The sequence below is a fragment of the Corvus moneduloides genome, chromosome 9 (assembly GCF_009650955.1).
Source record: "Corvus moneduloides isolate bCorMon1 chromosome 9, bCorMon1.pri, whole genome shotgun sequence".
NCBI classification, from domain to species: domain Eukaryota; kingdom Metazoa; phylum Chordata; class Aves; order Passeriformes; family Corvidae; genus Corvus; species Corvus moneduloides.
Window position 1 is genome coordinate 32,025,531 of NC_045484.1, and position 22,700 is coordinate 32,048,230.

The following is a 22,700-nucleotide window of genomic DNA, read 5'->3' on the forward strand; positions in this document are numbered from 1 at the left end:
TCACAATGCTACCTTGGTTGTTTTTCCCAATTTCCTAACGAGGCAATGAGCACAGCGGGGGGAGAGCAGGTGCTGCTCTCAGCAGCTCCACTGTCCCTTTCCTCCGGGCCGGAATTAATGCCTTGTCCAACCCACCTGTGCCAACACGCCTGCAGCTCTGACTGGGAGCTGGAGTCAGCAAAATCCCTTCCAGCACATTCCTGAGCCCTCCTGCTCCCCGGGACCGGAGCCCCAGGATGCTGTGGAAGGAGCCCCAGTGTTGCAGTGGGGATCCTGCAACACGCATATATCAAACCAGGAGTCCCGTGGAAAGGAAAGATATATGGACAGACAGATTCTTGATAGCTGTTTCAGAGATGTTTATTTCTCCAGCCGCATGGCCGGGGCTCTGCCCAGGAACTGTCCCAGTCACGGGACCAAGGGTCCTTCTGCCCGCGCAGGGAACACAAACCAACCCATGGGAACGAGGCTGAGCAGGGGCAGGGAAGCCCCGTGTCTGTGCCCTCAGGGCCCCTCTCCCAGGGCTACACGGCGGGGGAGGGACCCCAACAGCCCAGGATGCTGTGGAGTTCCTTCCATTTCACACATTCCTGATGTCACTGCTCCAGGGGTTGGCACAGGCAGGACACTCCAGCTTTTGGCACACGGGAGGAATTTGCTCCTCCAAACACTATTTTGTGCTCCTTCCTGTGAATCCCAGCACTGAGCATTTGATGAATCAACACCCTCAATTCTCCTCCTGCAGCTTTTGGAGCCCTGGGATGGGGGTTCCCAGTCCCAGCTGGCAGCACTGCGGGCTGCACCCACAGGGACACAACATCCAACACTGCCCGGCTCTGCTGGATCATGGAACTGGGCAATCCCAGACTGAGTTCGGCTGGATTGGGAGGGACCTTAAAGCCCATCCAGTGCCACCCCTGCCATGGCAGGGACACCTCCCACTGTCCCAGGCTGCTCCCAGCCCCAATGTCCAGCCTGGCCTTGGGCACTGCCAGGGATCCAGGGGCAGCCCCAGCTGCTCTGGGCACCCTGTGCCAGGGCCTGCCCACCCTCCCAGGGAACAATTCCTGCCCAATATCCCATCCATCCCTGCCCTCTGGCACTGGGAAGCCATTCCCTGGGTCCTGTCCCTCCATGCCTTGTCCCCAGTCCCTCTGCAGCTCTCCTGGAGCCCCTTCAGGCCCTGCCAGGGGCTCTGAGCTCTCCCTGGAGCCTTCTCCTCTCCAGGTGAGCACCCCCAGCTCTCCCAGCCTGGCTCCAGAGCAGAGGGGCTCCAGCCCTGCAGCAGCTCCGGGGCCGCCCCCAGACCCAGCACAGCTGTCAGACAGGCACAAACCCTCTCCAGGTTTTGCTGAAGCTGGGATGGGCTGATCCACAAGAAATGTGCAGGCTTTTGCTGGGTTCTGAGGCTCCTCATCAGGAATTTTCCAGTCTTTCTAAGGGAAGATTGGAGCTGTGACATGGTAGAAGGTGGAGAATTTTCCAGACGTACAGAATGCAGATTAAGTGATTTCCTCTTAAGTACGAGCTTTGTTCAGTTCCTAATTGACTGGGCTCTTCTTTAATCTGGGCTTTACAGCGAGGAAATTAAATCAAACCTCGTTGAAGATGTCTGTAAGTCTCGTTACAATGACACTGAGCAGGTCACAGCATTGATGCATTTCCAAAATAGAATTAGAAAAGAAATGAATCTGAGAGGTCCATTAATTAAAAGAACCCCAAATAAGCACAAACTGCAGCCCTGCTGCACAATGTAATCCTGTAAAATGACAGAAGTGATACAATCTGATCTGGGGCTCATGGCAAATTGTGGATGTTATTATTGTCAGTGATTTCCTAGGAAGATGGTCCTTCCCAGGATAGAAATTGGCTTCCATCGTATTTCTGGAGCCTCACAGTTTGAGACAAATCAGGATTTCTGCCGTATCAGTATGCTGCTAATTTTTCTGCTATTTACTGGCTGATAGGGATCATTACATTCAGATCTCTAAAATCTGTGGAATTTAGTAATTACGACTCAAATATATGTGCAGCATCACGATGGAATGCTAATATTTACTAAGAATTAAAAAATGTTTGGTTTGTGTCCGTATTTCTTCCCACACCTCTGAAGACTCTGATCTAGGAGCAGATTTAGCATTTAAAACCTGCTCTGCTGAGCTTGGAGTGCACATTAAACCCATCACAGAGCTACTCCCCTCTTCAACAACTCCCACCCAGATCACGTGGAGCTGTGAAGGTCAGGGAAAAAATTAAATAAAGCAGCAAATAAACATTTATTCAGTAAATGGATTAACGGAAGGCCAAAGAAATGAGATAATAAACCAGGATGAAAGGGGAATTAAACTCCCAAGTAAATTTGGTGCGGGGGTCCAACATGAAAAGCGCTTTGCAGTCATCTGGCTTTTTCTTTTTTAACGTTCTTAAATTAAACCCTTCCCTTTTGGACAATGTTTTTCCATCGAACCTCCCCTTTTTGGACAGGGTGTGTGACCAAAGGCCTGGGGAGCTGCTGCAAGAGGAAGGCTGAGAGAACCGGGGATGTTCAGCCGTGAGAAAAGAAGGCTCAGGAGAGACCTGAGTTCTCCTTGCTCCAGGATTTACGGGGTGGCTGCAAAGCAGGTCGAGGCCCCTTGCTAAATTCAGCCCCGTGTGTTGGTGGGGATTTTGGAGTTGTTTGTCAGGGATGTGACTCAGGAGGTCCTGGCTGGGCTGACACCCTCCACCATTCCACAATTCCCTCCCCCAGCGCACCCTTGGAGCAGCAGGACCTGCCCACAGCGCGTGGGGGTGGCCGTCACCTGCACCCCTGACCCCTCAGTGCTGCAGTGACACCCTGGGGACCCTCGTGGGCTGAGCTGGCTGATGGAAGGGCTGCAAGCAGCCCCTGTTTTCTCTGTGGGGACAGGATAAAGCACCTCCTGCTCTCCCCGCATGCAGAGTGATCTCATTAACATGGGGAAGAGCTGGAAATCACTGACAGGACACAGGAAATAGATTCCTGTTCTTTTTATGGCTTGGACATAATAATTAGTTTTTATGACAAATCCATCGAAAAATTAAAATGTGCTTATGAGGGTGATTAAAGGCAGGGCTGAGCTCCGTTCCCACTAATTGAGATCCATGGGAGTCCTCAGCTTGCACTCACCACACCCCCAGCAGCTGGGAGCCTTAGAACCCAAATTCCCTGCCACAAGCCAGCCTCTGCCTCCCGTGCTCAGGAATGTCAGCATCTGCACCCACGTGGCAAGAAAACCCTAAATTCCGGTTCTTTCCTTCTCCTCTTCTTCCCATTTTGATCAGAAGGACAAAGACAACTTGTGCCTGAAAATCCAGACACAGCCAGGACACTCAAATAATGGAATTATGGGGTCATTGAGGTTGGAAAGGACCTGTAAGATCATCAAGTCCAACCACCACTTTGAGGTAAAAAAAAAAGGGAGAAAACACAACAGTTAATCAAAGGAAAGATTTAAGGAAAAAACCAAACCCAATGCAGGTTGCAATGGAATATTTAAATATAGTTAAAATAGCTCAGGATTGCAGAGGATCCCCCTAAAAGTTGGATTCTGCAAGGCTCATTCTCAGCCAGGTGGGTGGGGAAGCAAAGCCCAGTGCTGCAAAATCCAGAACTGCCATAAATGAGCTGCTTGGATTGCTCCCAGAAACAGGGAACCACTGCAGGGGTGGAAAGATCCCGAATTTTGTCAAGGTTCTCAATTTATTTATGTCATAAAATCCCAGAATCCCACACTGGTTTGGGTTGGAAGAACCTTCCAGTGCCACCCCTGCCATGGCAGGGACACCTCCCACTGTCCCAGGCTGCTCCCAGCCCCAATGTCCAGCCTGGCCTTGGGCACTGCCAGGGATCCAGGGGCAGCCCCAGCTGCTCTGGGCACCCTGTGCCAGGGCCTGCCCGGTGTGCCAGGGAACAATTCCTGCCCAAGATCCCATCCAGCCCTGCCCTCTGGCACTGGGAAGCCATTCCCTGTGTCCTGTCCCTCCATGCCTTGTAGAATAAATCCTCCCCCTCCTTGGCAAACCCAGGCGCTGTTTTCATTCTCAGCCCTGGAAACAACATTGATCCCCTGAGCACTGAATGCCACACCCCAAATCCCCGATTTTAAACTGAAACCAACCCTAAACATCTCCAAAAATGATTTCCAACAAACTCCTTTGTATAGTTGAACATCTTGCACCCTAAGTATCTACCATAAAAAAGATAATTGTGCATTTAGGGTAGTAAAATTATGTATCAATACTTACTGGTTTTTATACTTTTTATCCTTTTTTTCATTTCACACTCAGATGAGCTCAATATTTACTGACTTCCTAAATGCCCCCACCACAAACATCATTTCCAGAGTGTCTTGAACACAGCTTTTAAATCAGGAGAGCTTTGAAAGCCAGAGCCCCCAGCCTGTGCTGGCACACACCCTCCCTTCTGACAATCAGTCACCAGCGGGGAGAGCTCAGAACCCTTTTGCTTTTGCATTTCCATGATTAGTTCCTCGAGGCACTTTGATTGAAGAGCGTTGCCTAAAGGTCTCCACCTCCTCCTAATTAAACACAATTTGTCTCAAACGCAGCAGCTTTGGCAAAGTGGGGCTGAGGAAATAAATGATGGGTGGGCTGGGAAGAGAAATGGTTTGATCTTGAGCCTTCATTTATTTCCAATTCATGTCAGCGCTGAGGCGTGACAAAAGGTCTCACAAAAGTGGCACTTTTGTAGGTTTGGGATGAATCTTTTACCTCTTTGATAGCCGTGGCAGCATAACCATAATCTCTATAAATTAATGGGATAGCGTTGATGTTCAGAACTTTATTTTCACCTGTTTTCCGTGGCCAGTTTATTTTAGACCAGTCTGAAGATTTGTCTTAAATCTGCCCAGCTTCAGGGAAGATTCCTCACCCAGAATAAACATTATCAGGGTGTGAGTGGAAAAGGAATGGTCCTCTTTGGGAATGCTGTGCGAGTGGGATGACATTTGTGTCTGTGGGTTGTGCCTTTCTGGCCTTTCCTCCCGACAGGGCAGGTGAGCTGTCTCAGTGGGACATTCCTGGACCACAGAGCACGAGGAGCAGGAGGCACAGCTCAGCTTTTCCCTCTCCCTGGAAAAGCTTTCAGACACACCACAAGCCCCTTTCAGCCAGCAACACTCTGCAATCACAGCTCTGCTAACGGTTTAATCATGGAAATGGAGCCAAAAAGTTACAAAGGGCAAAAATAATAATAAGAAAGCAACCTCCTGGTGGCTGAAGCCAAAGCCCTCCCAGCTGGGCACTGATTGCTGGCTGGGAAGGGCCTGGGCCAAGAGCAGCCCCATTGTTGGAGCTCATTAAACACACAGGGGTGGGGACAGGGCTCTGGAAAATCAGGGATGCTTTCCATTCATCGCCGTGAAAGAGGTGAGTTATTTAATTATTTCCTAGGCCCTGGCACAGGGTGCCCAGAGCAGCTGTGGCTGCCCCTGGAGCCCTGGCAGTGCCCAAGGTCAGGCTGGACATTGGGGCTAAAGCAGAATCATCATAAATATGGAAATAGTCAAAGGTTGAAATAATACAAGCTTTTATCTGGTTAAAACCAGTGCTCCCCTGGATTCACTTTATAACCAGCAGGGTGATCGCTTAGGCAAGACAGGAAGAAAAGAGTTTACCCCAGGTAAGAAAGGAACAACTGGGTGGGACAAGATAAACATTTGTCACTTAAGACACAGCCTGAATACATCTGAATAAACCAGTCAGAACCTCAAAAACCTTCTGGTCCCAGGAAGCTCCTGAAGATCTCTGTGATTAAGCAGCTGCAGAATGAAAGAGATGAATGAAGTACCAGCAAAACCCCATAAATATCCCTGCACATGGATCTGTTCCATCAGTGAGGCACCAGCAAACACCTCCACCTTCCCCAGGCTGCCAAAACAATCCCAACTCTTCCTTCCTTCCTGTGCCATCAGCCTCGGGTGACACTGGCCCTGTTCCTCCAGAAGGTGTCAATAAGCTGCTGTTATTACATAAGGACACACACATTATACCCTTAAAACCCCACTGTTCCTGCTTCCAGACCACAGCCTAAATCCTACAAGGTTCGATTTCCAACCAACAGCGAGAGCACCATCGTTTGCTCAGCCAGAAAAGCAATAAAATGTAATAATTCCAAATAAACTCGGATTTCCCTTTCTTTATCCTCACAGACAAAGCAAGAGCCGCACCCAGGGTGTGCAGGCTGCTGACTGCTGAAGGGGCTGTGCAAGTTTAGAGTCAGAAAATCACAGAATTATGGAATATCCTGAGCTGGAGACACCCCCAAGGATCATCCAGTCCAACCCCTGGCCCTGCACAGACACCCCAACAATCCCACCCTGTGGTTCTGGAGCTCTGGCAGCCCTGGGGAGTCTTGGGGTGCCCACCACCCTCTGGGGGAAGGACCTTTCCCTAAAATCCAACCTAGCCCTGCCTGGCACAGCTCCAGCCCTTCCTGTCCCTGTCCCAGAGGCTGGATCTCCCCTGCGCTGCCCCTTGGGAGGAATTTGTGCACTCGAGTATGAATGTACAAATCTTTTAAAGACAAATTCCAACGTAAGTGGGCAAAGGGATTTTCACTAAAGGATTTCTGCAACACAGTAAGTGCCAAGAAAAGAATTCTAGACTAGAAAATTAGAGGTAAAACCTCATCACTGCTCCTTACAGGCAAAATGAGAATATTAGAGGGTTGTGACAGGTAAACAGTGATATACCTGTTGCTGCTTGTGCTGTCACAGGGACTAAATAAAAGAGCTGTAATGATTCGAGATGATTTCTTGTAACTCTGCATTTTTCCTTTTGGAGAATTCTACAGGTTCATTCTCTCTCCAGCGAGGCTGAATGACAGATTTACATCGTATTCCCTAGACAGTTATTAAAATAATTTCCCTTGACAGTTCTCTGGCTGCATCACTCCCCCTTCTCTGTATCCCAACCATATGGCTCTGCTTACTTCCCATTTTCAGCATTTTGCTCTGATGTGAGGAGCAAATCCTTGTCCTTCGCTCTCAGCCCCAATTCACGCCCACCCAGAGAGCACAGACCCACGGAATATTTGGGGCTGGAAGGGACCCCCAGGGACCATCAAGTCCAACTCCTCAGGGAATTCCACCGCAGAGCTGAGCCCAGGGCTGGAGCCCCTCGGCGCTGGAGCCAGGCTGGCAGAGCTGGGGGTGCTCACCTGGAGAGGAGAAGGCTCCAGGGAGAGCTCAGAGCCCCTGGCAGGGCCTGAAGGGGCTCCAGGAGAGCTGCAGAGGGACTGGGGACAAGGCATGGAGGGACAGGACACAGGGAGTGGCTTCCCAGTGCCAGAGGGCAGGGCTGGATGGGAGATTGGGAAGGAACTGTTCCCTGGGAGGGTGGGCAGGCCCTGGCACAGGGTGCCCAGAGCAGCTGGGGCTGCCCCTGGGTCCCTGGCAGTGTCCCAGGCCAGGCTGGACACTGGGGCTGGGAGCAGCCTGGGACAGAGGAAAGTGGGATGAGATGGGCTTTAAGGTCCTTCCCAGCCCAAACCATGCTGGGATTTTATGAACCTTCAGTTCAATCACACAACCCCCCTTGGATGTCACCTCCTTCCCTGTCCCTTTCTCCTCACCACACTGAGGAGCCCAGGGAAGGGACCCCACCATCCTCATGGCCCCTCGGACCCCGATGTGATTTCCACTGTGAAGCAGCTGCTTTTCCCTGTGAGAATTCCCTGCGAGAATTCCCTGCCCACAGGGATGGAACCTTCCCCATTCTGGTTGAATCAGACAGAAAAGGGAGGAAGGTACCAACCATTTCCACCCAAGCACTGCATCTTCTCCAGCTGCCCTTTCCCTGCAGGATCTGTGGTGGTGTCCTGGATTCAATACACGGCCACTCCAGCTCTGCTCAAGTGCTGCTGCCTGGGTAGTTCCCCTCATTTGTGTATTTGATTTCGCCCCGAGACTCCTGTATTGAATTTCCCCTCATTGATTCCAGAGCGTTCTGAAATCCATCATTTGGGGTTTGAAGCCTGTTGTCACAAGCACTCGCACTTCGATGTCACTGGCAAATTACAGAGATGTATTCTCTAGTACATCACCCCATTCATCCACTGAAAGCCCTATTAAGCCCTTCTGGGATCACCACGGGCCCATTCAGAGCGTCCTTCCCTCGGGACAGTGAATCACTGACAGCCATGCCCTCGGTAATATTTTTAACAAGCTGTGCACCCACCTTGCAGCGGTTTGGACTGGCTGTCTCTAATTTTGGGTACAGAAAGTCAGGACCAGTTGTGTTTGCAGCGCTCCAGCATCGAGATGTGACTGCCATGCACTGCCTGAGCCTTCCCATGGGGGGGGGATTCCTTGTCTGAGAGGGGGATTAGCCTGGTCTTGGTGGGGTCAGCACTAAAAATAACTGTTGCTCATTCATCTCCCATTGCCGTGCGATGGGTTATGAGATTCCCTCCTCCTAACAGGTTAAAGCCAAGCTCTCTTTTGTGCATTTCCTGGAGTCTTCTGTTCAGAGTTTTTTTAAGAACTAAAGACTGGGGTTCATCATCCACCCAAAGAATTGTCAGGATTCAGGGACAGTTTTCAGAGGTTCGAGGATGGATCATGCCAGTTCATGTGATAATGGACTTCCCATCCCTGGCAGTGTCCCAGGCCAGGCTGGGCACTGGGGCTTGAAGCAGGCTGGCACAGTGGAAGGTGTCCCTGCCCATGGCAGGGGTGGCACTGGATGGGATTAAAGGTCCCTCCCAACCCAAACCAGGCTGGGATTCTGTGATGCTCCTCAGAATTTAATTTGATCTTTCCCTGCTTTGCCCTGGTGGAGGCAGACCAGAGGAAATTCTGGTCTCTGCACGTGGAAACTTCTGCTTTGCCTTGGCTCTGGCCTCCATGGATAGAGGAGGAAGAGAAGGAGGACGAGGATGAGGAGCAAGAGGAGGAGGAGGAGGATGCACCACCATGGGAGGCTCAGAGGAAGGAGGGGGACCCAGCAGGGAGGTGTCCCCAGTGCCCCGTGCTCAGCTCACCCCTGAGCTCAGCTCATCCCTGAAGCTCTGGCACAGGTCAGATCCCCAGGACCACCCCAAGGAATTCCCACACATCGAGGGATGCCTCTTGTTATCCCTTCACATCCCATGTGACTCAGGAATATGGTTCTCTGGTTGTACTGAACACAAATACATCCTGAGCAAGTTTCCAATGCCTTGACCCAGTCCAAAGGAGGTAAGGCTTGTTCCCTGGATTAAGTCAGTGGATACGAATTTATTCAGTATTTACTTTTGTTCTCACTACAGAGCCTAGAAATTAGTAATGATTATCTAACATTGAAACTTAGAATTGCTTTCCACATTATTAATTCCTCCTCCTGAGCTGCTGCAGAACTGCCCCCATCCCACGGAAATGTGTTGGGAGTGGTGTGATTTAATCTTCCTGACATTCCAACGACATGGGAGCTGTTGGTATTAATGGGATTAATGGCATTATTAATATTCATATTCTACAGACAGTTAACAGCGAATTAACATCAAACTGTTGCCTGCCCAGCAGTTTTGGATGCCTGACCAGACACAGCATCTTCCAGGAGAATTCTGTTCTCGCCCTCTGCTGCAGCACTCAGCAGCCACAAGACTTCTCTGCAGAAAAGGCAGTGGGATTTTAGCTTCTTCCCCAACGTGCTCAGCCCAGCCCAGCCTTGAGACGCTGCTGGGATCGCACTGCCCCTTTTCATTAAGGAAAGCAGCCCTTTGCATGGAGCACTGTCCTGGTAATGGGATTTTAACGAGTCCGAGCCCTTCAGACTCCTCGAGCGCAATCTCCGGGCCAGGAGTGTTTGAGAACGAACAGCAGCTCTCTCTCAGGCTGCTCTCTTCACTTGACTGAGAAAGGGCCAGGAGAAAATTTTCCCATATTTTCAGCCTTGGAATGGCAGCAATAGATCCAGTTCCTGCTCTCCCCGTTCGGGTGACAGACACAGCCCGACTGGCACCCGGAATGGCCTCGCTCACAGAGACCAATGGGAGTGAAAAACGGACCCAGATCCTGTGCCCTGTCCCTATAAATCACACCGGCTATTAAAGACTCCAATAACAAGGGATAAATCAAACCTGCAGAAGGATCACAGGCAGCCAGAGCAGGCAGCTCGCTCCAGGGAAAGGGGCTGCTGGAGCTGAGCACTCCAAACCCCCCTTAATTAGCTCAGTACCCAGCTAATGACTCTGCCTTGATCCTGCAGAGCAGCACTTGCCATCAGAGGGGAGAACGACAGCAGGGGCTTCTCTGTGCTGGGGCACCATGGCCTCAGCACCCAGAAATCAATCAATCAATCAATCAATCAATCACCATCTCAATTAATTCATGGTAATTGGAAGTTAAAAGCCACTGAGCATATTCTGTTCACCCAGGCACTGATGGGGGCCAGGATTCCCTTGGGACATGGGCCAGTGGCAGAATGCCAGGAGCTTCAGTGGGACTGATTAAACTCCATGGGTGTCCTTGGTTACCCCCTGTCCAGTAATTCCACGGTCAGTGTGACCCATAAGGAGAGAGCCACAGAAACAGCCCTGAGAGCCTTTGGTGTGCCCAGACTGACCCGAAGGGGAGCACCATCCTGCTGCATCACACAGCTCCCTGGAAATCACAGAATCATGGGATCCCACATCAGTTCCACCCCTGCCCTGGGCAGGGACACCTTCCACTGTCCCAGGCTGCTCCAAGCCCCAACGTCCAGCCTGGCTTTGGGCACTGCCAGGGATCCAGGGGCAGCCCCAGCTGCTCTGGGCACCCTGTGCCAGGGCCTGCCCACCCTCACAGGGAAATGATGTCACAATCACATTATTCCCAAAAAATCCCCTCAAATAATAAAGCCAATCAAAATACGTCCATGAAGAGGTGAAAACCACGCAGCACATAAATAACCATTTCCACAAGATTTCACAGATATCAGGATGTGTATTGGAGATTGTTTCCCATCCTGTGAGTGAGCAGGAGCAGCTTGTTTCCATAAATCAATGGAACTTTGAACAAGGAATGATTTCTTGTTCCTAAAGGACTCTGGGTATCTGTGCTGAGCAGAGTTATGAAGGAAATAATTTGCCGTAGCTCACGGCCTCTGACTGGGGTGGGATTTAAAGCCTGGAAAATGAAGCCAGAAACCACAGCGAGCTCTGGAGGTTGCTCCAGGAGCGTTCGGGCACCAGGGGAAGTGTTTCAATGTGCTGGGCACAGAATTCCCGGGGTGCTCCTGTCACCACCAGGAATGGGAATGAGAGAGGAAGAGTGAGGTGAGAGGAACTGAACAGAGGCACTGCAGGGAGAGGGTCAGGAACGGGGCAGCTCCTGGGGCAAAGGCACCGAACCCCCTGAGCACAAACCAGAGGCCTCTGATGGCTGCACACCTTGGGAAAAGAGATCGCAGGAATTCTGCCCAAAATGGAGGAATTTTGCACCTGCCTGCGGGAAGCCAGGGAGAAGTGCAAAGGCAGAACTACTAAAGCCACATTTAATGGGAAGTTTGTATTTTAGTGGGACAGAAACTCTCTGCAGAAAGGGGCTGGATTAAAGAGAGATGCAGGAGGAGACTCAGGGCAAAGGCTTTCAAATCCCAAACCTGGGCCGAGGAAAGTTCCACTCAGAGATTGCTGTTATCACATCCCGGGAGTTGGGAATATTTATGGGCAAAATATTTGAGCGTGCTAACTCCATCCAATTCAGTGGGAACACAAAACAAAGCCTCTGCTTTGAAGTGTTTCGAACTGAGAGACTTTTCCTCCAAACCAGCCCTTTCACTGCGTAATGGAACGCTTGTGTTAATTGTAATTCCTTTTGCCAGGGTCTGTTTTACATAACAAAGCTAATCTGCCAACTATTAAGGAAATTTCCCCGTTTTCTCTTACAGATGATAGAAGGGGAAATAATACCATGTTTTAAATGCAAAGAGGGGATGATTAAAATTTCAGTCTAAATAAAACAAGAACATTTCTGAATCCTAAAGACAACAAAACAAGTAATCCACGGGGGTCAACAGAATAACTCACAATTCTCTACTTGAGCCTTTAGTATTACAAAGCTTTTTATAAGTAAGCAAAATTTAGCTGTTTATTCTGCTCCCTGCAACGTTTTCAGCACCGCTGGCCTTGAGGCAGGTTTGGAATCAGAGGCTTAGGAACACTCCGGTTTTATCCAGCTCCTGAAGTGCCTCTTTATCCATTCAAATCTGCACACTCACATTCAAGTTCACGTCTCTCTTGTGAGATTTTTGTTTAATCCTTTCCTTATAAATGAACATATTAACCTGAAGGGAGAAATGTTCAAAACATCAGGTGGGGGGAAAAAAAAAAAAGATGCCAAAACGCGCAGTACAAGAATAGACTGTGTGTGTGCATCTCCTTGAGCACAGCATTCAAAATGTACCCATGGGGCTGTGCTGTGCTGCCTGCAAAAATTCCCGAGCTTTTATCTGAATAGCTGGGATAAAAGAGCTGTGATAAGTAGGTATAATAGGAGTTGGAGTCATATTATGGGATTGTATTACGAATCAATGCTGTGTGGTTTCATTCTGCTGTAGTTTCCTCGTCTGGAGCTAAAGATCTTGTACTATTTATTATCCTTGCTCCTGCCTCACAAATTACAACACGGAGGAACCGAGCCCCCGTAATTTCAGTCACGGAGTTTGCATTGTGTGGCTCCCGCGAGGAAACTCCTCAGAACACTTCCCTGCAAGATCTGCTCCCAGAAACGAACACGGAATGTTACATGGTTGGGTTTGAAGGCAACCACATCAATCTCAGGCACCCAGAGAAAGGGAGAGAAAATCAGGGAATCACTGAACCCTTCAGGGTGGAAAAGCCCTCAGACCATCGAGTCCAACCATTCCCAGCACTGCCAAGGCCACCACTGCTCCATGTCCCCACGTGCCACAGCCACAGGGCTTTGAAATCCCTCCAGGGATGGGGATTCAGCTGTGCCAGGGCTGGACAGCCCTTCCCAGGAAAAACTTCTCCTACTCTCCAGCTGAAACCCGCCCTGGCCCAGCCTGAGGCCATTTCCCCTTGTCCTGTCCCTGTTCCCTGGCACCAGAGCCTGTCCCCCCCAGCTGCCCCCTCCTGTGCCCCTGCATCCCTGCCAGGAGTCCCAGGTAAGGGAAGCATGGATTTTCTGCCTGGAACCTTTTGATGGACAACTGAAAAGTTTTCTTTACACCTTTAGGAAAGCTGTACAATCAAAGATCCTCTCCTTCGAATGGAGATTTTCCAGGGAGGAAAAACATTCGATCCCAATCCTTTAAAGCTGCCTTTCAAATTCCTTACAGCTCAATCCTCCAGGATGAATCTGCCACTTTACTTCTCAGTTGTTTTTTCAGTCGTCTCCAGAAATTTTCCTAAATTAGCTCCATACATTCTTTTTAAAGACAGGCATTTGGTTTTGCTCTTTCCAACTGGTGGATTTGGCTGCTTGCAAATACCAGATATTGTCATCATCCTCTCTTTACCCTTTCTTAGGCTATAAAACCAAAATTAAACTGTGGGGGTTTGGAAATAAAGAAGGAACGTGTAGAGCAGATGAGTGTGTGCAGAACATGAGGAAATGCTCCTTGTGTGTGGAGTGTGAGGAGGAGCTGCTGTACCAGATCCATCCCCAGCCTTGGTGGTTCTCCCAGAACCACGAACCCAACACAGCTCAGAGAACAAAACATTTTTCTTCTCCAAGTTCCCAGCTCATAAATCCAAGCCAAGATGTGCCATGGAATAAATTCCCATGGAAGAATCACATCCTCACACTCTGGAGGAGGGGTTTAGGGAGAAAATGCACCACTGCCATTCCCAATTTGATAAATCACCTTTGCAATGCCAAGCTCTGTCCCCAGCTCCGTTCCCTGCCCTGGACACGCTCCAGCCCCTCTTTCCCAGCTGGTAAATTCTCAGAGATGGGGCTGAGGGTCCTGTGCATTCCCAGAGCCTTTCCAGGACACTGCTCCCCATTTTCCAGAACAGCCTCTGGCTGCTTCCAAGGCCAAGGGCGCTCCTTCTCTGAGCCCAAACACTCAGTGACCCTGACAGAGTCCCAGGCTGTTAAAGTGCTTCAGGTTTGTGCATTTCTCCTCTTTCCTCTTCCTAATGAGCTCTTCCCCCCCGTTCCTGTTCATGGGGTTATTCATGAGCTGCTCACCAGAAGTGGGATATTCCTGCCTGGACATAATTCAGCCAGCATTTGGAAGGAGGCTGGCATGCCAAGAGCTCGTGCAGCAGCGCTTGCTGAGGCAGATCTGGCACCAGGATATAAATCAGGGTCCTCGCACTGCTCAGGGTAACAATCCCATCTCTCAGGCTGACAGGAATTTAAAAGCAGGAATAGACAAACTCACTCCACAATTCCTTCCCTTCTGCCGGGGTGAGGAGCAGCATCACACACTGCAGATAGCAGGAGTCTGCATCACAGGAGGAAGGCAAAGACAAAACAAACCCTCTGTTATCAGCTTCCCCAGCACTAACTGTGGAAATGGAGCATGAAGCGTGCAGCTCCTTTTACTGCAAATATTCTATCAAAGTCCTCCTCCTTACTGCTCCTTCTGCCTGGAACTCCAGCTCCAGTTTCACTCGTGCCTGGCCCAGTTTCATTCCTACCACTGGAGCTTCTTCAAAGAGAAAGGGAAGTGTGGGAAGAGGCTGACACAGAAAAATGAAAAGCAGAGCATTTAAAGCAACCCCCGAAAGAACATGCTCTGTATTAAGGGCATGTTGTGAATTATTATTAGAGAATCCTGAAATGGTTTGGGATGGGAGGGACCCTAAATCCCACCCAGTGCCACCCCTGCCATGGGCTGGGACACCTCCCGCTGTCCCAGGCTGCTCCCAGCCCCAATGTCCAGCCTGGCCTTGGGCACTGCCAGGGATCCAGGGGCAGCCCCAGCTGCTCTGGGCACCCTGTGCCAGGGCCTGCCCACCCTCCCAGGGAACAATTCCTGCCCAATCTCCCATCCATCCCTGCCCTCTGGCACTGGGAAGCCATTCCCTGTGTCCTGTCCCTCCAGGCCTTGTCCCCAGTCCCTCTGCAGCTCTCCTGGAGCCCCTTCAGGCCCTGCCAGGGGCTCTGAGCTCTCCCTGGAGCCTTCTCCTCCCCATGACTGAACAACCTCACAGAACAAATTTTGCTGCTACTGAGGAGCCTTTTAACTGCAAATATGGTAAAATTATGAATCCTTGGAGCCCTGAGGCCTGGAATGAGATATTTTGTTCCTTTTAAAGAATTGCTGGATTCTGGAATTGCTCACAAGCCTTGTGAGGGTGCCGCAGCGCCATCCGCAGACCAGGGAGGCTGCAGGGCAGCTCTGACTCCTCAGGAAACCTGGAAATTCAGCCCAGTTTCCATTTGTCTCACTTTTTCACCGCTGACTGGACTTGACAAAAGGTTTTTTATCCGATTATGGTGTCTCCAGGAGGGACATTTCGTGTGTCAGAAGCCATTAGCTGCAGTCAGGCTAAAAGGAAGCCGCTGCCCTCGGTCCTTCCCGCAGTCAGAGGGCCTTAGCTGGGACACTGAAGGATGTTCCAAGTGTCCTTTTGGTTTATCCCCCCTTCCTTCCCAGTCTGGTTTTATAGAAATGGGTTTTCCATACATGGATCCCCGTTGTCATTGATTACATTGAACAGAACTCCTGATAGGCTTTAATGCCTAAAAGTCCTGCTGTGCCAAAGCTGGACCCTTCAAATGCTTTTGCAGTGTCTTGTCCCCAGTTTTATAGGAACAGAAGAGAAGGATGCTTGAAAATTGTGGAACCTCATTGTGGGGAAATCAGTAGGTTTGCTCCTCCTTAGCAAGACTTCATTAAATATTTAGATTTAAACCCTGTGTTCAAGATAAACCCAGGATGTTCCAGACCATCAGGTGGGAACCTCTTTCCAGTCTGGGGGGGTGAGGAAGAGGATGCTCTGAGGAAGAGCTGCAGAGGTTGTCTCCAATGTTCTTCAGAGCTGTTTAATTTCCTTTGTTAACAACGCTCCAAGCAAAAGTTAAACTTTCAAACAGGGGGTGCCTTTATTTCTCCTGACAACGGTTGGGCTGAAGCTATGGAAGAGGAAATAAATCCAATGGAAAAGCTCGGATAAATCCCAGCAATGCCAGAGCTCACGGTGACAGGCAGCACAGAGCTCAGTGAGATCTCACACTGCTGGCTGGGGGGCAGAGCTCCAGCAGCACTTGTGGTGTGAAATGGTGGCAATGAGTGACAGAGTAATTACTGCCTCAGTTGGCCCAGGGCAGCCCAAGTGCCTGTAATGAAATGGGAAAGGATGGGAAAGGGACATTCCGAGAGGGATAATGGAGCCTGGACAGTGGCACTTAAAAGCAACCAGCCCTGGAGAGGGCCATAAACCAAACGTTCTGACTTTAATACTCCAGCAGTTCATTCCAAAATAAAGTTTTGGGGAAGTGTTCAAATGAAATTGCACTTGGATGAAGTAATTGTCATTAAAAAAGGGAATAACAATTAAAAATAAAAGCCCATTTATGGTCATATCATCCATTTCAGATCACTCTAATGTAACAGATCATTCTAAAGTAATTCCCATCATTCCAAAGTAGCACATTTCACCTGTATTTGCCTTAATCCCATAAAACCCTGGAAGGCCCCAGGGCAGACCCAGCCACCAGCTCATGGTACATTCCCAGGCTGAATTCCCATTCCTTCCAAAAACTCCATAATCCCTGTCCTTCAGAAAGCGTTTGTGATCCTTTTGCAGCCTGGGGCTCCCAGGACATTCCCAGCTGGGTGGGTTTGTGCCGCTGAGGGAGGTCATGGGGCTGGAGCCACCAGAGCAGAGCCTTGGGAAGGGCACGAGATGCTGGGGCAGGGCTCAGGGACAGAGAACCTCACTGACCCAAAGAACTCCGGACTCAGAGTTCAGCCATCCACAATGTTTCCCTTTGCAGTACATTATCATTTCATTTAACCTAAGGATTTTTGGGAGGATGGGGGTTTTTTTTAGCTTTATCCTATATTTTTTCCTCCTTCTGTGTCTGGCATTGCTGTGTAACATAGGAAGTTCCTGAAAGACCCTTTGGACTCTGCTGAAGGCACCTTTTGCAAGACCCTCAGGGGGTCACCAACCATCCCATTCCACTTAATTCAATGGAACAGAACCAATACTCTTCAGGCCCCGGAGGAAATGCTCATTTCTGTCCGATTGTCCTCTGCCTGCAGATTCCAGAAGATGGAAATTTCAGACTCACAATGGAAATTCGGCTGCAGCCGTGACAAAAGCACCTCCAACATGACAGAATTATGAGTTTCAGATGAGAGCAGCCCTGCTCCACTCTAGATAAAATATCCCTGATTTCCGCCCTGTAAATGAGATCACCTCTCAGCGCAAACATTTCCTGTGCCTTGAGCCTGGCAGAGCAGGGAAAAACCATTCAAACTTAGTTTAGAGTGAGAGATCCCCCGCAGCTCCTGGGAGGGACAAATGTGGGAGGAATTTAATGAATGGATAAAAACTGCAAATCCTGGAGAAAACCTTTGGATCAGTCAGTAATGACACATTAATGAGAGTGGGTGCACTGAGGGAATGGCAAGGCCAAGGATGCTGCTTGTGGGACAAGGAGGATCCTTTGGGAGGTCTCTATCACACAGCAAACCTCACGGGGCTGCCTCCCCCTCCAGAACTGTTTTTCCAAGTCTTTTTCTCCCTGCGCTGAGCAGGGACAAGATGATAACAGCGGCTGGCACCAGCAAGTTAATTTTATAGAGAAAACTGACACCCTGCTCGAGTGCCGGCAATTTAAAAGAGTAATGGATTGTCATTTTAGCTGGGAAGTGTTGTTAGATGATTTTAAAGTCTTTTGCATATTTATTTTGTCCCACTTTAAATAAATTTGGGGAAGATTTATCTTGTTAGCTTCAAATGCAAGTCCCTCTTGGCCTGCTGAGGAAACAAATTAGACTTTGCAAACATTGCAAAGACTAAATCAATACATTATATTTAGGGGACATTAAGGGGGTTATTAAACAGAAAAAAGGGCCTAGAGTATTACTTTGGGAACATTATACATTTTAAATAAAAACCCAAGGTTGTGGGTTCCTGACTGAATCTATAAATGGCATTTCCATGGATAACTGAATTATTTACAGCTCCAGTGCCGGGAGCAGATTCCTACAGGAATGGGATGGTGCTGGGAGGGCAGCACAGGAGCAAGGGCTGGGACCCACACACGGGGCTGTCCCGGGGGGTCCAGAACCTGCCCAGCATGGGCTGGATTAAAATAAAAACGTCAAGTAACTGATGGGAGCAAGATTTCATGTCCCTGATTCCCTGGTTTGGGCATTTGGGACTTCTGGAACCAGGAACTGGGCTGCTGTGGGACGGGGAAGGCAGAGAGGACAAGGAAGAGCAGCAGACACTTGGGGACAGGGGTGGCCCAGGGCTGGGACCTGGGATGTGCACCTGAAGGGCCAAAGCAGTGACCTGTGCCAGCTGTGCACCCACAACACCCAAACACAGCCCCAAAACCCCCCGACCCAGAGGATGGGCCAGAGGATCCCAGTGCTGTGCCACCAGCAGCGTCCCCACACGCCTGGTGCACGCTGAGGGACACGGGGACACAGAGCCCCAGGCCTGTCCTCGGGGACACCACGGGCACGGGCCTCACTGCCAACGCCACGGGCACCCTGCCCCGCTGAACCCACGGGCACCATCGCCCCAAACCCGGCCATGCTCCCTGCACAGCCCCCCCACAGCCGGATGGGAGCTGGGACAGGAGCCTGGGGGGCAGCACACAGGGAATGGTGTCCCACTGCCGGAGGGCAGGGATGGATGGGATATGGGGAGAAATCCTTCCCTGTGAGGGTGGGCAGGCCCTGGAATGCAATTCCCAGAGCAGCTGTGCCTGCCCTGGATCCCTGGCAGTGTCCCAGGCCGGGTTGGATGGGGCTGGGAGCAGCCTGGGACAGTGGGAGGTGTCCCTGCCATGGCAGGGGTGGCACTGGTCCCTCCCAGCCCAGCCCAGGCTGTGGCTCTGGGACAGTCCTGCAGAAATGCTCTCCCTTAGCTGGTGTTTGTTCTTCCTCCCTGGATCCACACCAAGGGCACTGACGAAGCACAACAAACCTCTCCCGACCCTTCATCTCACGGAGCTAAAGGGAGCAATCTCCAGCAGAGGTTCTTTATCCCCCTGCTCACCCTGGCAGCCCTCCCTCGGGGCTGGGGTCCCTTTGAGCCCCCTGCTCCGGCCCCCGTGTCCCTGCTGTCCCAAACTGGGCCCCTGACCCCACTGTGCCCCAGGGTGAGGGAGCATCCCTGTCACATCCCCCCGAGGGATCCGGACACCGGCGCTGTCACCCAGCCCCGATTCCTTCCCAAGGACATTGGCAAACGTGGCTGCAGACTTTTGCAATTGAAAGGAAAACAGCTTGGAGGAGGCAATTTCGACTTTGGTAGAGTAAATGTCAGATTAGAAATGGCAGAAAGCACAACCTTTTGTAGAAAAATTATGAGCAACAGAGTGTGGCAAGAGGAAATTCGGGTTTTTACTCTGCTGTGACAAACATCTGATGTTTAAATCATCTGCAGCTCATGACTCTGCAGATCCAGCATCTGGCACTGAGGTAGATTGAGTTGATTACAGACTGCTGCCATTGAAACTTTTAATTAATTATTTCATAATTCTCACTTCTTTTTAATAAGGTCACTGAAATTACGTTAACTGGATTATCTTCCTCTCTTCCATGTGGTTTTTCCTTCACAGATGTAAATGTGGGCTACAGACACAAGTTCTGTTTTATTTTTTAGCAAATATCTCAGTTAATTTCCCTGCTACAAAAAGGAGCAACTGCATTAAGGAGCATCAACCAGGGCTTGACCTGGCGGTGTCCCTCAAGGTGCTGTGCTGGCTTTGCACAGGGATCGAACAGGGATTTGGGAGCCTGAAACTCAACCTGCAGCTCTGCCAGAGATTCCTGGTGGGCAGGGGCCAAACCCCCTGGGCCTGGGTGTTCTCTGTGTGGGACAGGGGGCAGAGGCTGCTGCTTCCCTTGAGAATTGATCCTGTTCCCTGGGTCTGTCCTACTCGTGGGAATTACGGCGTCTTCAACCCATTAAAATGTATTTATTTACTCCTGTGAACACGCTCAGAACCTGTCAGCCCAAAAAGCAGAGAGGAGCATGTTCGACATGACAGCCCCTGGTTCTGTGTGTGGGGAAAGGCTCACACACACTCGAAGGGAAAGGAAAAAAAGAGGGAGCTGGGTTTACACAGCTCTTGATGTGGAGATTCACGGCAAATAATTTTTCTGTCTGGAGTCCGAAGCTATTTGGGAGCTGAAGATGCAGCCTAAGCCTTCCCTCCTTTCCTTTGTGGCACAAAGCAAACCCCCTGGCTCCTCCAGCTCCGCTGTTTGCAGCAGGAGAAGGTTTTCCACCCCTGAAACAGAGCCTGTGGGGCTGAGAGATTGGAAAGGGCTGAGACTGCTTTCCAGTGTTGCTTTCCTCCTGTGATTTCCTCGGGTCTGATCATTTATTCCCAAAGCCAAGGGAAGCTCGATGGCCTTTGACAGAATGGTTTTGCTTTGCCCTGAGACTGCTTTGCCCTCACTCATCTCTCCCCAAAGCAGAAGGTGTTTCTAATCTGCAAATACAAAGCTGGGGAAGATTTTACAGGTAAACCTAAAGCTGCTCCCACAAAAACTGCTTGTGTCTGATAAATCCTTGTGTCATCCCACGAGCCCTCTGGAGCAGGAGAGGATGTTCCAGCCTCTCACACCAGTGACCTAAGGGCAGGCAGAACAGCCCTGAGGTGCAGGCTCCTGGTCCCATTGGGAATATAAATGGATGTGAGAGAGTCCTTGCACAAAGGAAGGCGCTGAGGGGCTGCTGGAACAGCCCTCCCAGACCTGCCCGATGCCCTCCTTGTCCCCAGCCCAGAGCCCTGAGTGCCACCTCCAGCCCTTCCTTGGACACCTCCAAGGGATGGGCACTCCAAACCTCCCTGGGCAGCCCCTGCCAAGGCCTGGCCACCCTTTCCATGCAGAAATTCCTGCTGGTGCCCACCCTGAGCCTCCCCAGCCCAGCCTGAGGCCGTTCCCTCTCCTCCTGTCCCTGTTCCCTGCCAGCAGAGCCCGACCCCCCCGGCTGCCCCCTCCTGTCAGGGACTTGTGCAGAGCCACAAGGTCCCCCCTGAGCCTCCTTTGCTCCAGCCTGAGCCCCTTCCCAGCTCCCTCAGCCTCTCCTGGGGCTCCAACCCCTTCCCAGCTCCCTCAGCCTCTCCTGGGGCTCCAGCCCCTCCTCAGCCTCTCCCCACAGGCCTGTCCCTCCATCCCAACCCTTTCCCAGCCCCGTTCCCCTCTCTGGCCATGGGAAGCACAAACATTTCTGCAGTCCCTGCAGACCCCCCCAAACCGAGCACTGGTGGGTCCTGAGGCCTCTCACAAAGGTCACAAAAATGACCCAGTGATATTTTAATAAAACAAAGTCCCTTTTGCAACAGATACACTCAGCCCTGAGCTCCAGCACAACATTCCTGAAGGATTCCAGAGGTGCTGTGGATAAGGACAACTGGTCTGGGAGGTGGCTCACCCCATTATTTCTGAGGGGTTTCCGTGTGCCACACGGATTAATAGGGATTGCCAGTTCAATTCCTCTCTTTTATATTCATTGCTTTATTACTCATAAAAATGCAAAAGAAAATGTTAATGATGATTGCACCAAAGACTAATAAGTTAAAGCCTTAGGTTATACTTTGCATTTCTGAAGATATAAATGCAATTGCTTAATAATTATGCATATTTTTAACTATTGAGTTATTATTTCTCTATATGCTTGTAGTTAGCCTAATTAATTTTAAGCTCCTGTTGATATATTTTACACATGAAATTAATTTCCAACTTGTTTTTTTAGCCCTTGCATGAGGACATTAATTATTAGGAAGACAATCAAAACCAAGAATTGTTCACCCTGGAACAATACAATAAATATTAAATCCACATAAAAACTGACACCAGAGCTCTGCAGTGCTGAGAGCAGGGAGCTGTCTGGGGGAAATAAATGGACTGTTCTTATCAGCAACGTTGGGATCATGGTGTGTCTGGGGGAAGGCAGGCAGGAAGGAAGGAAGGAAGGAAATCTTTGAAGGGGGTTTAAGTTTCCCATCCATAACCCAGACTCTTCCCTGCCCATCCCCATGGCTCTGTCCCAGCCCGTACCTTGCACAGTGAGGTGCACCTGCATGGTCCTGGGGGTGTGCTGGGTCTGCACAGAGCAGGTGTAGGGCCCGTCGTCCGTCACGTCCACGTCCTGGATCTGCAGGCTGTACTCTCTCCTGTTGGCCGTGGCGATGGACACCCGCGGGTCCACTGACCACTTGTCACTGCCCGCGAAGATGATGCTCGAGCGGTTCAGCCAGGCCCCTTTGGAAGCTCCATCTTCCAAGTAACACCTGGGGAAAAGGGAAACCGTGAGGAGGGGGCTGTAGCACTCACTGCTGTTGATCTTCAGACTGAACACAGCTGTGATTTACCAGAGCTGAACTCACACCAGGCATTATTTGTTAATTCGGAATTATCCTAAACCCCAAAGCCCAGCTTACAAACACAATAAACACAGATATATCTGTCTGCTCTATCTTCCTGCCTGGTTTTCCTGCTGGGAGAGTGTAGTGGAGCAGTAGGAGGAAAGTCTCAGTTATTCCTGACTTTCTCCTGCAGCCTCAGCCCTGAGG

At 50.4% G+C, this 22,700-nt stretch overlaps 1 protein-coding gene across 5 annotated transcripts in view; it reads right to left on the reverse strand.

Moving 5' to 3' along the window:
* NEGR1 (neuronal growth regulator 1) overlaps nt 1-22,700 on the reverse strand; it is a 194,223-nt gene that overhangs the window by 81,036 nt on the left and 90,487 nt on the right. For all 5 annotated transcript variants that reach the window (XM_032118737.1, XM_032118740.1, XM_032118739.1 and 2 more), the window contains exon 2: nt 22,186-22,418. In XM_032118737.1, the coding sequence (XP_031974628.1) occupies nt 22,186-22,418 (233 nt within the window). The remainder of the gene's footprint in view (nt 1-22,185; nt 22,419-22,700) is intronic.